The sequence below is a fragment of the Hirundo rustica genome, chromosome 6, assembly GCF_015227805.2.
Source record: "Hirundo rustica isolate bHirRus1 chromosome 6, bHirRus1.pri.v3, whole genome shotgun sequence".
Classification (NCBI taxonomy): domain Eukaryota; kingdom Metazoa; phylum Chordata; class Aves; order Passeriformes; family Hirundinidae; genus Hirundo; species Hirundo rustica.
Window position 1 is genome coordinate 39,422,747 of NC_053455.1, and position 21,310 is coordinate 39,444,056.

The 21,310-nt window shown below is 42.7% G+C and overlaps 1 protein-coding gene across 8 annotated transcripts in view; it reads right to left on the bottom strand.

Annotated features, from left to right (window-relative positions):
- The window catches only part of AMBRA1 (autophagy and beclin 1 regulator 1), a 125,814-nt gene that overhangs the window by 56,847 nt on the left and 47,657 nt on the right, over positions 1-21,310 (bottom strand). For 7 of the 8 annotated variants that reach the window (XM_040067359.1, XM_058421025.1, XM_040067361.2 and 4 more), the window contains 2 exons: positions 18,806-18,889; positions 18,166-18,266 (listed from right to left, as the gene is read on the bottom strand). In XM_040067359.1, the coding sequence (XP_039923293.1) occupies positions 18,166-18,266; positions 18,806-18,889 (185 nt within the window). The remainder of the gene's footprint in view (positions 1-18,165; positions 18,267-18,805; positions 18,890-21,310) is intronic. The other variant, XM_040067362.1, reaches the window with a different exon arrangement.

The following is a 21,310-nucleotide window of genomic DNA, read 5'->3' on the forward strand; positions in this document are numbered from 1 at the left end:
TCCCTGTGAATTTCCAGGAACAGCAGGTGACTCTCCAAACCAAAATGCCGCATCTCTCCTGCCAGAAATCATCGAAATCCCTGGTAATGTGAACTAGGAAGGTCTCAATAGTTAATGTGTGCTCTGTGTGTCTAGGGTTCCTCCCTCTGCTTACTCTGCAACTCGTCATGCCTCTGCTCTCTCCCATCACTAAGTCCCTTACACCATTACCAAGCCTGTCATTAAATGCTTTTGGAAGTCCGCTTTTTAATCTTCACATCTGTGTTTATTCTCTGCACAAAACCAGAGTGGAATCTATGCCTGGCAGGCATTTCCTTTTGTAAAACTCCTTCTTCTTTCCTTTTCTGACTTTTCAGAGCATGAAATGTGCCTGCTAATCCTAATTGCCACAGATGGAGAGTCTTGCAGAGACTAGACAAAGGGGGCATCTTTCCACCAAGCAGCTGTGAGCAGGCACCAGACTCCTAAATACTCCAGTTTCCGGAGCTCCCGTCTCACTGTCACATTTCTGAAGAGCACAAGGACAAGCTTCCACAAGCAGCTATACCAGGAATAGGGACTTGCCTTCCCAGACTTACCCTCTCCAGCCTAAATGGCCCACCCAGCAAAAGAGCACAACTGAGCTTAATTGTGTGACCTGTCTCAGGGTGGGCAGTCCTCAAATACTGCTGCTTTCAAAGAAAAAAAGCTAAATGTCTGTCTTTTAAGGGTCATTTACCTGTCTATATCCCAACACCAGCTCTCTTACCAAAGACAAACTTTGTAAGGTCCCACTGGCACACCCACACAGCTGGCCTTTCCATTAGCAGTGCCCCAGCCAGTAACAGAGGCACGGATATACTGAATCAGTATGGTATAAAGGCATTTTTGCTGCCAACAGCCATTGAAGAGGTCACCTTTCCAGCTTAGCAGTGTCTGCATTCAGAGGAATATGTCCACTGCAGCAACAAAAAACTGCTTCAGAGGGTTGTTGTAAGCTAACCAGAATATCCTTACCGCCCAAGGCTAATGCTTGTATCCTCCACAGCTGCCACACCACACTGTCTAGGAGGTCTACTGCAGTTCACTCACCTAACAAATGCTAACACAGATCAGTCTAATCCAATGTCGCCAAAACTGTTGTATACAGTTTTAGATAATTCAGAGGTCTTGCAATTTCTTGTTATTGAGACTATGTGCCAAGACTATTGCCAACTCTAGCCCATATTCCACGCAGGTTATACTCCATCATCAACTCCATAGCTCGTTAGTGTGGCCACAGTTTTAGTTCACACGAAGTAATTCCCCTTCCTAAGAGGCTCAAATAATGTTGTAACAGCACTCCCATTTAACCAATATAGCTACACCAACAGTCAGATGTAGAATAGACACAAAAATAACAAGTCAAACTGCTTTACACAGAAAAGCCTTTTCCATTGTGAGTGTGCATTTTAACTACATGAAACACTATTAATCCAAACAAATCAGCAAGCCAAATTCCTGCTACCGCCTCTGCAGCTCTTACTGCAAGAATGTGTGCTTAGCACAACTTGAAATGTGCATGTCTTATGCCAAAACACCCATCTGCAGTGGAGAAAAAACCTCAGCAATATCCTTGTAGAGCACCTGCATGCCTTATCAACCACCACATTGCAAAAATACAAACTTTCACAAATCCAAGAGGCAGTATGTTCCCTGGAAGGGTTTGAATTCTGCAGATTTAACTGTGTATCAGTACAACAAGTTTCCACAATGGAGCCACTTTTCATTGTGGAAATAGCAGGACACAGTATTAATAAAAGTGCCAAGCACAAAAACGTATTCAAAGGCTTGTACTTGCCAGTGAATGGAAGACCTGCAAAAGCTATTACTATCCCTAAATGTATTTCAGGACTGCTGTATTACAGCACCAGCCCTGTGCACCCAAACTTGTAATGAAAATGCTGTGTCAGCTTAGTGACACAGACTGAGCTACCAGCAAAATACAGAGCACTAACTAAACACCCTCAGTGGTGGATTTTCACAGGAATAATGTCCTGTGAGCAGGACACGTCAAAAGGTATCTCCAATCCAAAGAGCAAGAAAAAGAGGAGGCAGGACAGGAACCAGAAAGTAAGCAGATAAATGTGCTGTTTTCTGGGTAAAGCAGTGAACAGACACACAGCCGAAAGCAAGCAGAAAATGAGCAAGCTGAGAAAACACAAAATCTAACAGTAGTTTAACTCATGTGAAAGCAGTTTAAATTTAAAGCATGGTGAACTGGAAAGAAAGAAGCCCAGACTGGAAGAATGTAATGGGGAGACCACATAACTTCAACTGAAAGAGAACAAAGTAAAAGAAACCTACAGCAAATAAAGCACTTCACTATCACAATGTTCTAAACACTCTGTCATTGAAGAAGCTTTGAGGGTGGTTTGGCATGATCTAGATGACAGCAATGGAAACAAAACTCATTCCATATTGCCACTAGGTTTAAGGCACAAAGCAGGTTGCTGCACCCCAGCAAGCACACAGGGATCTCTGTTTGGAGGCAGTGCAGAGATTCAAGCTCAAGGGGTGACCCAGATCCCAGAGTATGCAGAGCAGGACTGACACAGCATGTTAGTCCACACCTTGACAGACCACATGCAACAACATGAAAAGAACCATGCAACATTTGGATGCAGTGTCAGGGCTCCCAGAAGTCAGGACTCCACCAAGAAGTTTGGCCAAACTCATGACCTTGCAGTGACTTCTCTGAATGGGTGCCACAGCTCAGCTCATCGCAGACAGGTCCAACCCTCTGCAATTACAAAACTGACTCCAAGATGAAAGGAGGCTATCGCTCTATCCCATTATTTTAAAGACGTGTTAAAAGTCAAACTCAAAGCCACATCCAGAAAAACTAAGGCAGCAGAAGTACTTCTAGATACTCAGCATGCAGGTCTTGCACTCCATACTTAAATGAGTTTAATTTATTTTTTAGAGCAGACTTGACCTTAATCCATCTTGAATTAGCTCATAATGCTTCCAGAGGGTCCTAAGTAGGGACCTGCCCAAGAAGCTGCTGTACAAAACAACCTCCACAGCTATTCCATACAGCATTTACAAGCAAAAGTTGAGGGAAATTTCATATGATGAAAATAGGGCAATCACAATTTACTGGTTTACAGTAAAATTTTCAATTATACACAATCAAGATTTGGAGCAAGCCATCCTTTACTGGAGGGTAGGGGTCACAAACTAAAAAGGAACTGTGGTGAAACGTTCCAGGATCTCACCCTCAAAGCAGCAGTCAGAAGTCCAGCTCCTACCAGAACAAAGAACCAGCAGTGGTACCTTCTAGAAGATGATGAACACTCTAAGCCAGCCTCTCATTAGGATTCAGTGTAAAATTAGTTCCAAATTGCAATTTATTAGGCCTCACAAGTGATAGGACAGCAGAAGTCAGGCAGTAGATCACTAAAAGCACAGGAGTGATCAGGAGACCAGTATCCACTTATAGCTAGCTTCTTTGCAAGCAGAGAAGTTAAGACAGGCCTTTGCCTTCTGTTTTCACTGCTTCTTGTGTCAACAGACACGCAGGTATCCATGAATGAGGGTTCTTCCATGGAACCTCATCAGCCAAGCTGGGCCAGGAAAATATCGAAACACACTCCCCTTGTATAACTCACATGCCTTCCACATACAAAATCCAATAAAGACCTCAGCAAAATGCTTTCTCACCTTATTTTTCAAAATCTTTGCAAATCTGTTCACTGCATTTGGCCTATGTGATCTTTCTCTAAACTTTATTACTGAGACCCTCTCTGTCACAACTTAATGTCTTCCAGCATTTACCATCAGCTGGATTTACCATCATCAGACTTACCTTCTCTTTTATTTCATCTTGCTATGATTTCTAGCTCATAAGCACTGTTAGCTATTTGTCTCCCCTCAGCCTTATTTCTCCTGTGCCTTCTTTTTCTTCCACTATGGCAAAGTACTTTTGGGTTTCCTTTACACTTTCCAGCATCTTCCTAATGGGGTTGTGGAGGATGTATATGTAAATGTTGGGTATTTGCCTCCTTCTCCCAACACCAGATTTTGAGCCTGACCCACCTGTGCAGTACCCGTTCCACCATCTATTGCAAGACAACACTAATGAAAGCTGCCACCAGACCGATTCCCTCCACTGCACTTCTCTGCTCTGGTGCCTCAGAGAAGCCTTGAGGCCTGGCTCAGTTGGTCTGTGGTGAACCAAAAGGCAGATCCTCAAACAGCTTCTGTGTGCAGCACACCAGGAGACATCACATGGATGGGTGCATGCATGCCCACACCATGAATGCTAATACGAACAATTGTTTGAAAGAAGACAAAGTGTTTCTCCAGCTTAACTGAAACCCACGCCTGCAATCCCAGCTACCTTTGACTCATTCCTCAAACCCTCCCCTCCTCCAGCTTCCATTTGTCTCTGCGCAAAATCTCAGCTGCTTCTGAGAAAATTACCGAGCGACATTACTTCCTCTACCTTTCCAACCTTCCCTTTCCCTCCTGCAATTCTTCCCGTAACAGACACAAGCATGTTCCCAGCGCTTCTAAGCACTCCACCGGCTCCTATGACTTTTCCCCCTTCTGTATCAATTTCTATCCCTTGCCATTTGTCAGTAAACATGTGCATGCTCTTCTCCTCCTTCTCCCAATACAGTTATGCATTAAGTTCTTGCATTTCTAAATTCCTCAGTGACTCTGGATCACAGTTTGGATGCCCAGGATAAGAACAGGAAATGTATTGTCCTTCACATCTCTAGCTCTCAAACTGTATATGAACTCCTGGTAGGCACTGCTCTTTTTCCTTTCCAGCATATCTTCCATCTCAACTACTACCAAACCTGCTCTACTTCTAGTGATCCCCTTGCTGGTCAAAACTCAAGATCAGTAGTCTAACTCTTCCCATTAACTCTTTCTTAGCAAAGGTACTAACATTTTTGATTCTTTGCTCCTCCCTCGCCTTCTGCGAATGGCTTCTACCTACCACTACCACCCTAACCAACCCCAAAGATGCTGAAAGAGACAACCAAGCAATTATGACCATCGTTACAACTTCCTCCACCCTCTGCTGCCAGCGCTGAAGTTATCTAATGGGCCATAAGCCACACCTACCTACTCCTTCCCAACTACCGCTGCAAAACCTGGTGGGTTGAAGCATATTGATACAGCTGAAATTGTACCTTGTTTCAGGCAATGCTTGAAGCAAGAGGAAGAGACATGATTCTGGCTCCCAGAGCAGCGAGAGTGAACCCAGAAGCCAGGATATGAGGGAACTCAGAGTCCAGAGCTGTTATATTCGCAGAGGCTGGCTCACAGCTCTCGCTGATTTTGAACACTCAGAAACATAACAACTCCTCCCTGCCAGGGCTTCTGGATTACAGCCCACACTGAGCTCAACAGGAGAGCGTGTCAACCTACTGCTCAGGAAAGCAAAACACAGCTTCCTTCAGTAGAACTAACTTGCAGCTCTTGCTTAGTTCAAAACCAGCTCTGAGCTCCTGCAGGCACTGGACACCGCTCCCACTTCAGCCTCACTCCAGAGGTGGTGGGTGCACGAATTTAAAAAAAATTAAAAAAAAAAAAATTAAAAAAGGAATGGAGGGACACGTATGAGGTACACCTCTGCCTCTGGATCCTGTTTATGTTTTCTAGTGTGTAATATCTCCTGCTGTCTGCATTTATTTTTGAGTTCTGAGGTAATGAGTTAAAAAGCAAATATGAACTTACCTAGTTCTCTCATTCTAACTTAGAGCCTGTGTTTGCTACTGCACAAATGCTGTTTGGCTTCTCTGCTCAGTTTTCTTCAAGAACTTCCCTGCCTCAAGCAAGACACTTAACACCTTCCACATTTTCAACAACCCTAAAGCACTGACAAATCCAGCCTTATGTTTTGAGAAAAAGTCTGAAGTATAAATTTATTTCCTAGGCTCTGCCCTTGCCACAGGCATTTGCTAAAACTCCCCCAGGCTCCACAAAGAGGGCAACTTACAGTGGCTCATGTTGAGGTAAAATACCCAGGTAAGATAAACCCACAAGTCAAAAGTAACTCTGAGGAAGCAAGCAAGATGTCACTAATCCTGCCAAGATCTTCCCATACACCTTCCCCCACAATCAAGGAAATCCAGCAGACCAGAAGCATAAAACCAACAGTACCAGCTGAGTAACAATACTATGTGGAGGAAAAACCACTGCTGCAGAATCTAGCAGCTAACACAACCTTTGACTTGTATGCATTAAGTGTTAACAGATTGAAACATTAATGTTTAATTACAAATAGAACATCCAGTGGTACAATCCTATCCACGTGCAAAAGGGACCAGGAGATCAGCACATGGCATTCTTGCCAGATCCATTATTCAAAACACAACTATGTTGCCATAGCAGGAACATCCTCCATCCTTATGGCAAGGTGGCTATAAAAATGTCCATAAAGATATTCTATACTGGTCATAGCAAATCTGGCTTAGGGTTTGCTTTGTGGTGTTGGGTTCCCCTCTCCACCCGACCCATAAAACACACTAGTGAAAAATCATGACTAATCTCTTCAAAGATGACAGCCAAATGTGGCAGGCCACTGAGGATTCCTATCCCTCTGCACGGCAGACCACACGAGCTCCTGCCTCCCCTCTGCGCTCTGGAGCGTGGGTAATTTTTTTTTTTTTTTCCTTTTAAAAGGAGGCAGCAAGCTCTGGGAAAATACTTTTATGGCTAAGTGAGTTTTACCACCCACAAAGAGACAGGTCCCCAAGGGGCCCTCACCGCCCACAAAAGATGAGCACTTCTGCAAAGCCTTACCCCTTTCTGATATAATGATATCTAGAAATTCATCTCTTTAACAATGCACACAAAAGGAATCAGCCTGCACCCTTCACTTTTAAGAACATGATCACCTCTCTCCAATGCCTTTCTAAATCTCAAAGGCAGCTTTAGATTCACAGCCACCAATTCAGAGAAAGGCTTACTGGGACAGTTTGCATCAGAAAACACATTATAAAAGCTTTCTCAGATGCAATGCTTGCTTCCATCTTGCAGCACTGGAACAGACCATAGATTGTGAAACGATTCAAACGGCAGGAAGAACCTCTCCAGCAATGGGACCACTGAAGACACCCTCTGAAAACTCCTGCACATGTACCAGGAACTTTGAGACCAGTACTATGGTCATACATTTTCCTTTGAAACTAGGCAGTAATTTTGCTACTTTAAACACCCCATGTTACTGGAAACAAAACCTGTTTCGGCAATCAGTTACCTCAGGGTAAAAGTGGTGAACTTTATGTGGCAGGATTTCAAGAAATAAAAGAACTCCCAACACCACTACTCAAGTATCTGTCTTTTTTTTTTTCCAAGCTAAATTGTTCTGATACCAGGTTCTGCATCCTTCTATGCCTTTTGTCTATTGTATTAAATAGAGTGCTCTATCAGAAATCTTTCCCCACAGATATATCTAGACCAATCAAGTAACAACAACTACCTACTACTTCTTTGATTAGCTATGTACATTAAGCTTATGTCATGCTATAGCTGAAGTTTTCTTCAGCTGATTCTTCCTTCAGCTATATTGAGTCCTTCTGAACTGTGGACACAAAGAGTTGCACGTGGATTTGAACATCACCTGGAATGATGTTAATAAGACCATATAAAAAGACAACGGTAGTTTCATGCTCCCTGATATTGCCTGCTGAGGTGAGGTTGTAGAGCTACAGCACCATGACAGGAATTCACGCTCCACCGGCTCACGCGCAGCTCCCCAAAGCCATTTGCAGAGTCACTACATTGCCCAAACGAAGACTTCAGAAATGGCAAATGGGACACACATTACTGGTCCCAAAGTACCTCATCTCACTCAGGACTGTAATAATACTGTCACAATGGTATCACTGCTTGGATTACCAGTGGGAATAAAGCAACTGTAGCAAAGATCAGCCCTCCAAGTAAATAGATTTCAACTGCCACTTTCACATTACATATTTTAATATCTACAGTCAGAAGTGGATTGACCCCAGATCCCAAACACCTGGTTCTTTGAAAGGTCAACAGTAATTAAGAGAGCTTAACAGCGGGTTTGTTTGACATACATCTTGCCTCTGGCCCAGTCATTCCATAAAACTGCCTCTTTATCTGTCCAAAATCTTCCCCTTGCTCCAGCTTAATTCAAGAGTTTTGAGTACCATTGTTCCCATTTGAACAGTCTTCCACAAATGCATACGAAAGCTTATGAAGTGCTGGTAAGATACTGCAATTACACCACCATTTCTCCTGGATACACTATGTATATACACTTACGCTTATTACACTAAAAGTGTAACAAGCATTTCAAGGCTCTGTGTTTGGGGCCTTTTAACCTTTTAATACAGCTTTATCTATGGAAGACAGTTGTACACATTGCTCTAACTTCTCTCACAAAGCAGCATAATCAAGGACAACACACAGCAAACGGTCTCCACAATTCCCAAAATCGAGCCAGTCACAGACAGTGTCTGGCACACTTGAGTAAATGCAGATCTTTACAGCTACTGCTAACCTCACTGCAATATCACTTCCAGATACTAGTCAAGAATCCCCTGTTGCCTCATACCTCATCAAGCATCTCCTGTGAAGTGGCCTGCACTCACTCTGACCAGAAGAGTTGTGCTCGTTCTAATCTCACAATGTACAGCCACTGATCCAGACCAAGTCTTTCCACGGAAACTTCTGCTACATAAGCAGGCAACTGAGAGGTTTTCAGCTTCCATTTACCAAAGGGAACACAAAATGAGACTCTTGGCACAACAGAAATATAAACCCCTGGAAAGTTAGTAACAAAGTAACTCCATGTAACATGCTGTATGTTACTCCAGTAACATCTGCTCTCTCAGACAAACCTTGAAAGAGCCAGAAGTCCTCAGCAGTAACAACCATCGTAAGGTTTTACAATAGAATTAGCGGACAATGCCAATACGTACAACCAGGAGCAGCTGCACCTACTCCTGAAAACACAGTGTTTAACAGAACTACAACAAACTCTATTCTCTACACTGAACCCCAACATCATTTCACTGTTCCTGTGTCCTCAGTCAATTCAGAGAATCACTGAAGACTGAGAGTGGAAGGGACATCTGAGATACTCTAGATCATTCCCCTGTTCAGAGCAGGGTGAATTACAGCAGGTTACCAGGGACTATCTGCAGTCAAACTTGGATATCTCCAAAGATAGAGACCTCATAGCCTCCACAGGCAAACTGTTCCAGAATTTGACCGCTCTCACAGAAAGAAAAAGTTTTCTTGAGTTCAAATGGAATTTCAATTTGTGTCCATTGCCCTTTGTCCTTTCAATGGGCATCCCAGAAAAGAATCTGGCTCCCTTCATTCCCTGAGTTATTTATACATATTGTCAAGATCCAATCCAAGGCTGCTCTTCTTCAGGCTGAAGAGTTCTAGGGTGTCTCTCTCAGCCTATTCTCTCAGGTCAGTCTATATACTCTTACTCATCTTTGTGGCCCCTCACTGCACTTACTCCAGTATATCCACACCTTTCTTGCACTGGGGTCCAGAACTGGACTAAGTACTACAAACATGTCCTTACCAGGCCTGAAGAAAAGGATCACCTGCCTCAATCTGCTGGCAATGCTCTTCCTAATTCAACACAGTACACTGATGGCCTTAATTTCTGAAGGGCGCATTTGCTGGCTCATGTTCAATTTGCTGTCCACAGAACCCCCAGGTCATTCATTGCAAAGCTGCTTTCCAGACATAAGTCCACAGACTCTACTGGTGCGTAGGGTCATTCTCCCCCAGGTGTCGGACTTGGCATCTCTCTTCACTGAACTTAATGAGATCTGCTGGTCCATTTCCCAGTCTATGAAAGTCCCTCTGAACAGCAGCATAACTTTCTGGTTCATCACCTACTCCTCCCAGTTTTGCTGCGGGTGCACTCTGATCCACCATCCAAGAGACGAATGAAGATCTCCTCTTCTAGATAATATCCTTTCTGCCATCACAGCAGGATGTAGCCTGCCTAATTTTAGGCATCTAAGTGACCCACAGCAGAAAAGTACTCTTCCAAAACTCTCTATCTAAACAATGTTAAATACACTGGCAGCTCCACAGAAGATTCAGAGCACCTTATTTCAGCTCGCTTCAGGTGAATCCTCAGAGCAGAGGCTTCTTTTTCTCTGCTAACTATACAGGAAGCTTGGCCTCCCAAGTCAGCTGACCCCAAAATTACAGCATAAATACATCCCATAGTGCATATAGCTGTGGATTCTTATTTCAAGTTGACTCACAGTCCTCTCAATTAACACATTCCCAGACTTAGCAGATTGCGATAAACTACGGCTTGAGCTACAAAAGCATAAAGAGAAGACAAGAACAAAAAGGTCTGAGCAATAGCAGGCTTTACAGGGCTAATAGCATGATTTTGACTCTTTAGCTCCCCTTTACTGGGCGATATTTAAGAGACTCATGGAAAATCTCCAGTTCTCAGGTATGAAAGTTCATTACATACAAAGACACTGATACACAAAATTTATTCCAGAAATTAAACTGACTTAGGAATCACTCAAGCCTTTAGAGTGTTCTAGTCTTGGGAACCAAATAGGGGATAACATCTTACAAGGGCTGTGATGCAAGTTCATCCCTACAATCTCTAGTGCTATGCACTCTTAATGTCCCAACCAAGGAATTCACTGTACCTGTTCACAAATGTAAACAGAGAAGTCTTTGTGACCACAGAGCACATCTGTTGCTAAGTGGAAGATGCAAGTGAACAGAGACACAGAGCAAGCAGGGCATAATAAGCAGGGAGTCAGATTAAAGTTATCCCAATCAGAAAGTACCCTGATACTTTCTGGCTGTTTATGCTTTTTGTGTATGACAGTGTACAGCAGGAGTGGACATCAAAAATAAGGATGAGTAACTGCTCAGACTCTCCTTACAGAATTTGGTATTTTGGATGTGAGGGAAAGGCTGGCTGGAAACAACACACAATCTCTTCCATCATATAAATGCATATATTATTGGCTTTCTCTTAACACTACCTATCATGAACTTTCAGGAGACATCTAGGGAGACAGAACTAAATCCTTTTTAGCTCAGAGGTGTATTTATCTGCATCAAAAATAACGCCATCAGCTTAGGAACAATTCTGGGGGATTTTAACACTGGACCAGCATTTCAGAAGCGTGCCCATAGGGTCATTCAAAGGCTAATTGCATCAACTACCTATCAGCCTCCACTGTGCCAAGGTACAACATACAGGATGACATAGATTACAGCACCAGAAAAGAGGCAGCTGGACTGCCAATTAAAGCACAGAGCCGGAAAAAACAAACTCACCGGTGTCTTGCAATACAGGGAAGAATTACTGAAGTACTATAAAGATGGACCTGCTAGGAACAATGTAGCATCTGTGGAGCAGCAATCTGATCCCAGTGTCACCAAAGCTGTGTATTACAAGTTGTTTCCTAGACTAGATTTTTTTAGCATTAACAAACTGTCTTCTCTCTTGTGGAAGAGCGATTTCATATGAAGAATGTGTGCTAAGAAGTTCACCTTCTGACCATAATCGTGATGGGGTATAATCCTGTAGCCACAGTTACAGAATCCGTGAACTGGAAGTCAAGAAGGGATCTTACATGACGAGGAAGTTAACTCACAGTATATGAGCTTATTCTGCACATATGACACCAAACTACCAGGATTTATGATCAATTACCCTACTGTAATTGAGCAGCAACACTAAAACTTCCACGATTGAAGGCTGATCTAGGAAAACACCAGCTGGTGAGAGACAAAGGCAGGTAAGAGCCAAGGTGCAGCAGCTAACCTTTGTGAAAGCTCAAGGGCTGAAAGTGTGTTTTGAGAACACACAAAGAAAATTTATAAGTGAACAACACTTAGATAAGAGGATGTCATGTAATTAAAGCCTTCGACACATTTCCAAAATCCTACTGTCTTCAGAGGCTTAAGTATCATGCTGAGGAAATCAACATCTCCGAGGATACCTCCCACCAGTCCCATGAAGGGATCCTCTCTATCATTCCCTCCTGTAAGAAGTTAATTCGTTCGCAATTCAGCCACACAGCCTCTTCTCTTCCTTACATTTCCGCATGAAAGGCTGCAATTTAACAGAAATTATAAACTGTTCTCAAGTCTGTGATGAAGGTCACAGGTATCTATAGCTCTCAAGTCGCAGAAGAATCTGAGGCATATTTTAAGCCTCAGAAAGACCATAAAAATAAAGTTACTCAAAGGTTCACAACTTTCCATATTTAGCAGTACCAAATAGACTTATAACAGAAACACGCAGCATAGAAAGTCACACAGCTATGTTTATTGATTCTATTATTCTACATAACTGTCTACTGTGAAAATCAGGATTAGATCAGGACACTAATTCAAATTCACACAGTTGTCTCGGATGAAAAGGCAGAAGCAAGCCAATATCAATAAGCCAGTGATGGACAGCTGAAGGTACAGATTCAGGATAACACTCAAATCTCAGGGAACTGTACAGAAAATACATAACTACTAATACTGAGAAAAACACAGGTACATCAGAGACAACTGGCAATGTGTCTTCCCATCAACTTCTGCTGGCCTTCTAGAGCTCCCAAGTTATTGGTCTTACCCTGTACAGCCGTGCATCACTACAAGCACATTTGAGGGATGGGATAATCTCAAAACAGAATTAACAGCATACTGTGGATGACAGAACAGAACTGGGTCAAGACAACTTGAGCCACAGGAGGCAATCATGCCTAAAATGCCAGAGGAACTGGAGATCTGCCTTCAATGTGGTTTTGAAGGCTAAGAAGCCTTTTATTGTGATCACTTCTATCAGTAGAGCAGAAGCGAAAGGTTACTGTAGGGTTAAGTGCAGCTATGCAGCTGCATGTACCACAGGCTCACCAATACCCACTGAGCTGGCTTTAGGTTAGAGCCATTCACTTGTGAACATTAGCCCTAAATACAGCTAGAGTGATTAACAGATTGGGAATGTGCACCAGGAGACGCCTTAACTAGTTCATGTCACTGGTGAGAGGCCATCGCCGTAATTCTTATTAGGAGAACTACCACGTGCTCAATCACATTCTTCCTGTCCCAGGAGGATGGCATTTATCCATCTTAGCTAATTTTCACCATGATGAAACTTCGTACACTCTAACAATTGTGTGTTAGTAGTTGCTGGCTGAAGTATAGAAATTCACCAGAAGACACGTGACTTTGAATTCTCCCAGGAAGTAAAGCTTTGAAGAACAGCATAGTTAATGGTATTTTGGGAAAACAACAGCCAAACTTCACACTTTGAAATTCTAGACTCCCATTAAAGGGATCAACTGATTCTTAGCTCCATCAATAGCTTCAGCCCCAGCCCAGTGTAACAAGGCTACAGACAGCTTGCTTTGGCAATTCCAGCAGAGATGTCCAAAGCAGAACCATTATTGCTCTTGTGGCAGCTATAACCTGAATAGGTGTGGGATATGGAAAAATCTGTAATCAAGCTCATTCTTCGACTACATGTAAGAGCTCATTCTCTGGTCTGAATTTATTACCCCAAGATAGCAACAAAATCACTCAGGAACTGTAAATACAGATTTTATATCATTCAACCCTTAAGCCCTGCTGAATCTGGATCTCCCCAGAAGGTGGAAGACTCAGAGCAACTGTGCTGGAATGTGTTTAAACAGATAAAAGTCTGGTGGCAAAGCCAGAACAGATAAACATGACCTATGACCACACAAGGAAAAATATTTTGTTTGTTGAGATACACATAACTGAATAGAAGCCTATTAAAACAAAGTGAGGGCAGACAAAGCATTTCACAAAGCTAGGTAACTCTACCATAAACTTTCATTTGCAGATCTCCTAATGAGTAACAGAAATGCCAACAAAATAGCATTTGTGTCAATTTTTAAAGCCTCCTTCAAAGTTCCTTGGGAAACACAGATTCTCTTCTTCCCCTAAGCTTCCACTGAACTGAAACTAAAGCCTTCTTTGTTTCACTGTACCATTAGCATGTCTCTGTCCATCCCAAAGCAGTCAGTTACTATAAAGCCTGAGGCAAAAGTTCGCAGAGGGGAGCAAGAGGTCACAAGCACTTCAGTGGCAATGATGTAGACCTTTTTTTTTAAATCTACTGATTTAAAAAAATATATTAAAATGGACATCCTGGTCTGTTATCTTAAAAAAATGCCCAAAAAAATCTATAACTTGGCCATCACAACTTAACAGTGTCCTGCTTCGCAATGCAACTTAGGACAAATAGAAATTTATTAAAAAAAAAAGAAAAAAAAAGAAGACCAAACCAAAACCAACAAATAAATGAACGAAAGAAACAAACAACAAATGCAAACAAAACAGTGGGCAGAAACAGCCAGCTTGCAGAAACATTTCAAAGAAGCAGTAGGAGGTAGTAAACACAATACTGAGCTGTGTGTTCCTTGGATGTTTTAATGCTGCTGAGCTTTGCAGCAGTACTAACTCCCACTAGAAAAGGTGTAACCTCATCCCCCAGAATATCTCTTTGGTATCTCCTGGGAAGTGTAGAAGAAAAAAACAATTAAAGAAAAAGAAGGAAAAAGAAAACGTAACCAAAAATCAACCCCCCACTCTGTTGGCTCGCAAATGGCAGAGAACCAAAGAGACTCAGCCTGAAATGTCCCCAAGATGCAGTCTTCCACCTATATTGCCACATGCAATCAATCAGCCATACGAAGTGAGAAACCAAAGTATATATACTGCTTTCATTACCACTTTAGCGAACAACCACTTCAACCAGCTTTCACTGTATGGATGTTTCCTTGGAGACCACAACTCCATCACTTAGGGCAGTTCACCAAGGAGAGGAGAGTGCAGAGGGTGGCTTGCAGCCCACACTGCCAAGAGCCTTAAAAGAGCTGCCAAGTGAACTCTCAGGTTGCTTGATGAGTCTTGAAATAAAGGGGAATATGGAAGACTTAAAAATATGCTAGTGTTATACCAGTATTTTAAAAGGTTGAAATAGGATGAGACTGTCAGTCTTGTCAACCTGACATTGATTCCAGACAAAATAATGAACAAGCTGATATAAGAATCAGTTAATAAAGGATTAAAGGAGGACAGTGTAATTACTGCCAATCAACGCAGACTTTACAGAAAAATATAACTTGTCAAACTACCAACACTTTTTGGTGTGATTACAAGTTTCAATGCTAAAGGTAACAATGTTGATGTAATATATTTTCACAGGGTGTTTTACTTGGTGCCAGAAAGCACAGTGATGCAGCATTCTGTATCAGCTAAGAGATCTGAACCGCACCAGGAAATAAGAAGGCAGGCAGGTGCTACTGGAGTTGCTGTTCCAGTGCTCCATGCAAATTAGGCTGCTGGCATGGAGATCTCTGTGTCTGTCATGTTGACTGGTATCACCTCATTCTCCCCCTGGGCTCCCACCTACTCTCCCCATCTGCTGCCACCTTTCCCATGCTTGTCCTGGAAGTGCCTTGGTGCAGGGATGGCCACCAGTCCCCTGATTAGCACAAAGTACAAAGGGCTCTGACTTGACCTAAGCACTGCCGGGTGTGTTAAGTCGTTCTGCCCAACCCACTTCTCCGCAGTACCAGTCCATCTGCACAGATAACCTGGAGTTTTTAGGGGTTCATTAAACTTGACTCTAAGGATTTAGTCTCAAGGCGGTCTTCCCTAGCGTGCAGCGATTTTCTGCATGACGCTCGCCTGAGAACAACACTGAAACAACAGAAAGCTGTTCACATAAAGTGGAGAGCTGAAAGTAAACGGACAGAACCTGACAGCAAGAGCTCTGACATTAAGAAATTTAGTCAGCACACCACAGTAATTCACACACTAACACCTCCATCTGCTTCTTTGATTTCCTCTCAGCATATAGCAGTAAATGGGGCAGTGGACGGGAGCAGAAGTATAATTGGATGTATTTTCCCAAACAGCAGCCCTCACTCATACTTGATCACAGAAGCCTACTGTCAGTTTTTAGAAAATTGTCAGGTTAGTAATACAGGGGTTTTTTGATATCTCTTCTCAAATGCTGGAGAGGTTACATAAGAAATACATTTGGCATTTTTGCATTTAAACATAATTCAAAAATGACAGTCTGGATACATGGTAGAATGAAGCGATTCAAAGCATTCAAGCTTAGATTAGCCTGTGTTAATGGGAAAATAGATGATTGATATTTTCCTCAGCCAAGGCTGTCAACCTCACCCATACCTGCCAGACCAGGATTAAAGTACTGTCGAGTTTGAATAGAGGTTTTTCACCATAATACTGAAGAAAGAGCTACCACAAGCCTTGGCACAGGCTAAATATAAAGGAAAGTATACTATCAGTGCTGTAACTTTCAATGGCTCTGAAATAACGATACTGAAAATGACAACGTTGCTGACCAATATAATGAGTGTAAGAAATTCTCTGACTATTCCACAATTGCAATCTCATCTTCTAGTTCTTGCCTGTCATGCCTCCACCTAGTATTTGCAATTTCAACTCTCCTTTCTTCTACAACATATGAATAAATTTTTGAGCATGGATGTAAAAAAACACTTGGAAAGCTGAAAGCATGGGTAAAATAAACCAAATATTAAAACAACATCACACAAGCAGCTACTGGAAGAATTAATTTTATATTTAAGTCAATAAAAGCCTTTACTGTAGAGTCCCAGCCATTCCAGTGTGAGGTTCTGCGACACTGCCAGAGCCAACAAACCTTGCCATATGAAGGCTCAGCACAGCATCACACAGAAAAGACTGATCTTGTTTTTTGAAACTCCCATGATTACAGTTTCTGCCTTCCTTTGTCATTCTTGGCATAAATGCAAGAAACAGCAAGCATGTGTGTTTTGGGGCTCAAATTCCCCAAGAAGGGTAGATGAAGAAGCCAGGCTATTTCCCAGCCACAAGGGAACGGGCAAACTGCAAGAAAGCCTGGAGGAGGGATGAAGGCAGGTGTCTCCAGCAAAGCTGGGTGACACAAGAGCTCTGCAGTGTTGCCTGGCAGCAAGTAATTATCTGCCACTGTGCTGCTTCCACGTGCCAACAGCCAAAGCCCACACAGGCAGCAAGCACAGGCAAGCGCGTGCGTCAGCTAACGCTGCAGGTTAGCTCCACCGTTTCCTAAGGGATACAAGCAGAGGTGCTTTGGATGAGACTTTGGCTGAGTTCTTACGATTATTGCAACTGCACTAGGAACCACTCAACCCAAAATGTCCAGGGAGACGGAAGTCTGGAAGATGATGGAAATCTATTACCAAAGACAAGACCACTGCTGGACTAAACCAGCATTGCAAAACCAGCAACAGTTCTACCCCAAAATGAATGGGAAAACTCCAATAAAAACAGGTGAAATAAATCCTGTCAAAAACTGGCTTAGGCATAGTTGATTGTGCCTTGGCATAGGGTAAAGGGTCATGCAGCCTCATGAGAAAGCTTTCAGCACTCCTTTCAGTGATGGTCCTGTAATTACCTTAAGGAAGGAGGAAAACCACATCCCAACCTACCTGTCCATACATCATCTCGTGTTCTTCCCCAAGCTCCAAAATCACTCCCCCGCATGGGGTTAATTACAGAGCATCTCAGACCCAGCCAAAAAAGACTCACCCTCAAGATATGTGTCATCTATAACCATCTCATTCATGAACTGCCAGACTGCCATACTCCTCCTCCTCTTTCCCCCACCTCCCTTCCCACCTCCGCTTGCCCTCTAAGGCTCCCAAATGCCTGTGCGCTGTATGTGTGGCAGCTGAGGTTTTTAATATGCACTTATTAAGATCCTAATTGAATCCCACATTGCCTTGTGTGCATCTTCCTAGCCGGAACATGAACAAGGCACCCTATAATTCAATTAGAAGGACCTGCAGCAAGCTGATCATTAGTCTGTCAGGTTGTTTAAAAAAAGACATCTAAGAACAGGGGAAGAAGTTAAATAAAGGGAGAATTGTTAACACCCGTCCCCAGTTTAAGCAGACACTTCCACACATATACCTGAAGCATGGAATCTGCAATACTCAAGCACTTGAATGACAGCTTACTACATCAATCCAAATGTCCTTTCTCTTGCTTCAGACAACTTATATAGAACCTCAAAAATTGGAATTGATTTTCCTCATCAATCCTTCTCTGCTCAGATTCATGAGAAAACACCACTAATATACATGACTACTGCAAACAAGGAAATCTCATTACCTGCCAAGACCCTGTTGACAGAGGAATGGGTGGCCAAGCCAGGCTGTCCCCGCTCATGGAAAATCCCAGCATAAGGCAAGTACTCCGGCAGCAAGAAACGTCTGCAAAACAAAGAGTAAAACATGGAGAAAGCCATCCTGTGTACTACAGCCCTGAAGAGCAACTGCAATTACTTTGAGGAAATACAGCTACATTCCAGCAGACTACAGTAGAGGGAAGGCTGGAATCCTCTGCTCAGCCAACCACTTCCCTGCTTCAAACAAGAAGTAAATTACATATTAGATCCTCCTCTGACCAACGTGGCTGCAAAGATCAGCACTAAACAAATCCTCTACCTCCCACAATAGTTTCCTAACCTCAAACCAGCACGCTCTGAACAGGTTCTTTTCTCCTCTTATTCTGCCTTCACACTGTGACCCCAACCTGTAAGTAAAAAGCACTAAGACCATGCTATCTTTCAAACATCACAGGATGAGCAGCTCATACTAACATGCCATCCTAGGAGTCCCAGGAACTGCAAACCAAGGATAAAGAAGCCCTGTGCAAGAAAAGGAATCTACCTGAAAGCACCAGGAAGCTGTAGTGCAACTGGCAGCTGCAGGATTTCCACACCTTTTGCTCTTACACACAGGTGCCTTACCTTGGGACAAAGCGCCCCAGCGACGGTGCAGACATGCGGGCATTCCGGGGAGCTCGGTGCCTGGATCGGTCTCCGTTGTCCCTTCAGCAAAAGAAAGAAAATTATTTTACATTAAAAATACTAAGTAATAAAAGTTATTTTCCGAGGAAACAAAACACCAATGACGTCACCTAGTCAACCTGAGTGTGCTACAGAGATTCAATGGTTCTTATGCTTCCAATGTTCCAAATTCGTACAAGTAACTGCCAAATCCTCTTGACAGTTTCACATAAGAGTAACCTTAAAGTCCTCTTTCTTCACTGCTTGACAATGCCTCAAAAGTATCAACAAAACCACAGAGAGTCAATGAATCAATGTCAGCACCTGAGCAAACGAAAGAGAAACCTCAGAATTTTGACCAGGAGAGCAAATGGCAAGCTCACCCCACTCCTGAGAACCTTCTGTTAGTCAAAAGATCTGTTAAAGTTCACATTTTCATCCTCAGAAGTGCAGGCAAAAGAGCATAATCAGCCGAGTACTCTTGTGTTCCTTCCCTGAAGGTCCGGTTCAAGGGCCATCAATCAGATCTTAAAACTATCTCACTTCTCATAAGCTTTTCCAGTTGAATCAGAAATGTTAGGTGATATCAAACAAAAGTGCACCTCCTTAACAACATCTCATTCTGTTTCACAATAAATGTCTGGGCCTTGGGGAATGAGGGGAAATGATCTAGCATCCCCTGTCCTGCAGCAGACAAAGGAAAGCACCTCCCCAGGAAGGCAGCACAACACTGACCAGGCTTCACAGAAAGGCTGCAGAGCTGCTATCCTTGTAAGTCTCAAGATAGGAACTAGACAAACTCACTGGTGGCCCAGACTGATTTTTGTAATGATAGCTGTACAACAAAGAGGAGGTCAAACTGAAGGACCTTCAGAATCCCAATCACACAAAATTCCTGATACTGCATTCCTAGGCCACAAGGGGAACTGCAATTATACAGCACTAAAACTGCAAGGAAAATAATGAGCCTCCATTAGTGACTCTGGAGTTCTGAAAGAGACCTTGACAGTGCTTTCTTCTCTGTTCAGAAATTTACTCTCCGTATGACCTTGCACAAGTAACAAGTCTGCTCTCCCTGCATTCCAAATCCCCATCTGTAATTGCAGCCTTGTCTCCTTCCCAAGCAGTTGTGGGGAGGATATTAGTTGCAGAGCCTTGAAATCACTAGGAAACTAAATATTCCTTATGCAACACACTAGCAGCACATTTCTAACCCACTCCACCAAGCTGTGCATTTTATAATTATTTTTCATTTTGCTTTTTTAAAGTCAGTGAGCAAGAAACGTGGGCTGAGAAGAAAGTCTATTACGTGGCTGTTTCCCACACACTTGAGGAACCCAGGAACACAAAAGCAGAGGTTCTTCTGCAAAGCTCGTTAGCATTTCAAGCTATTTCACCAAAATCAAATCTAAATCCAAGCTCAAAGCTTCCATTTCTCCTCCCACTGCAGAAGCAGCCTTTGCAGTTCACAGCCAAAGCCGCACCTCACCCTCAGGATTTTGTGTAACCAGTAGGGCTCCCGAGATCAGAAGTGCAAAAGCTACTGCTCTTCTTTTATCTCAGGCCTCCAGCCTATTAAGGTGCACATCAATAACAGAAGGAATCCTGCAAACTTAAGTGCTGACATATCAACTTTTGTTGTTACAGAGAAAAGGCCAAAGGAAAAAGAAGTGTCATGTTCCAGATCCTGCCACACATAGGAAGAGCTAGCAGAAGACAAGAAATACTTTAAAAAAACCCCCATGTAGCAGCTTTTGAAACAACACTGATATGCAACCCTGGGACAAAAGCAACAAAACCGTTTTCAGGGTTTGCATTTGCTTTGGACGTTTACTTGAACTGGAAGATATTGAAATGGATAAATATCAGCAAGAGGAACAAGAGCAGGACTACACTCTACAGAACTCTCCAGCTGAAGAGAATCTCTGCAGCAGGTTTCAAAAGGAATGAGGAATTAGCTCCAGCAAACAAAAGGAGATAAAAGGGCAAAGTCTACAGGCTAAATCAAGAGACCTAAAGGAATTAATTGTTCAAGATTTTTTAACTGACAGCAGCCACAGGTCTTAGTATCCACAAAAACATTTTCAGACACATTTTCTAACCAAGGCAACTTTCTGATGTGAGAAGTCCATCCTGTACTTCTTTATTTATTTACTGTGCACACAATTTCCTGACAATATGGAAAAAACATCCCCTAAAAAAATTAAAACCCACGTTCCAACAGCATCTGCCCTAAAACTCAGACTGCAGGGAGTAAGGAACAGTGGCTATCCTCCAAAAATGCTAGAATTCCTATTTACTGTAAGTAGAAGTGTAAGACACAGTACCCTGGGGTAAAGAAGACTATTACTAAACATTACACTGAATTACTAATTTATAGAGTCATTTATATCTAAACTCCCATGCTCAACAACTACATGCAAGAGTGTCTAGTCTAGTGTTGCAAAGCTGGAACATCTGATATTA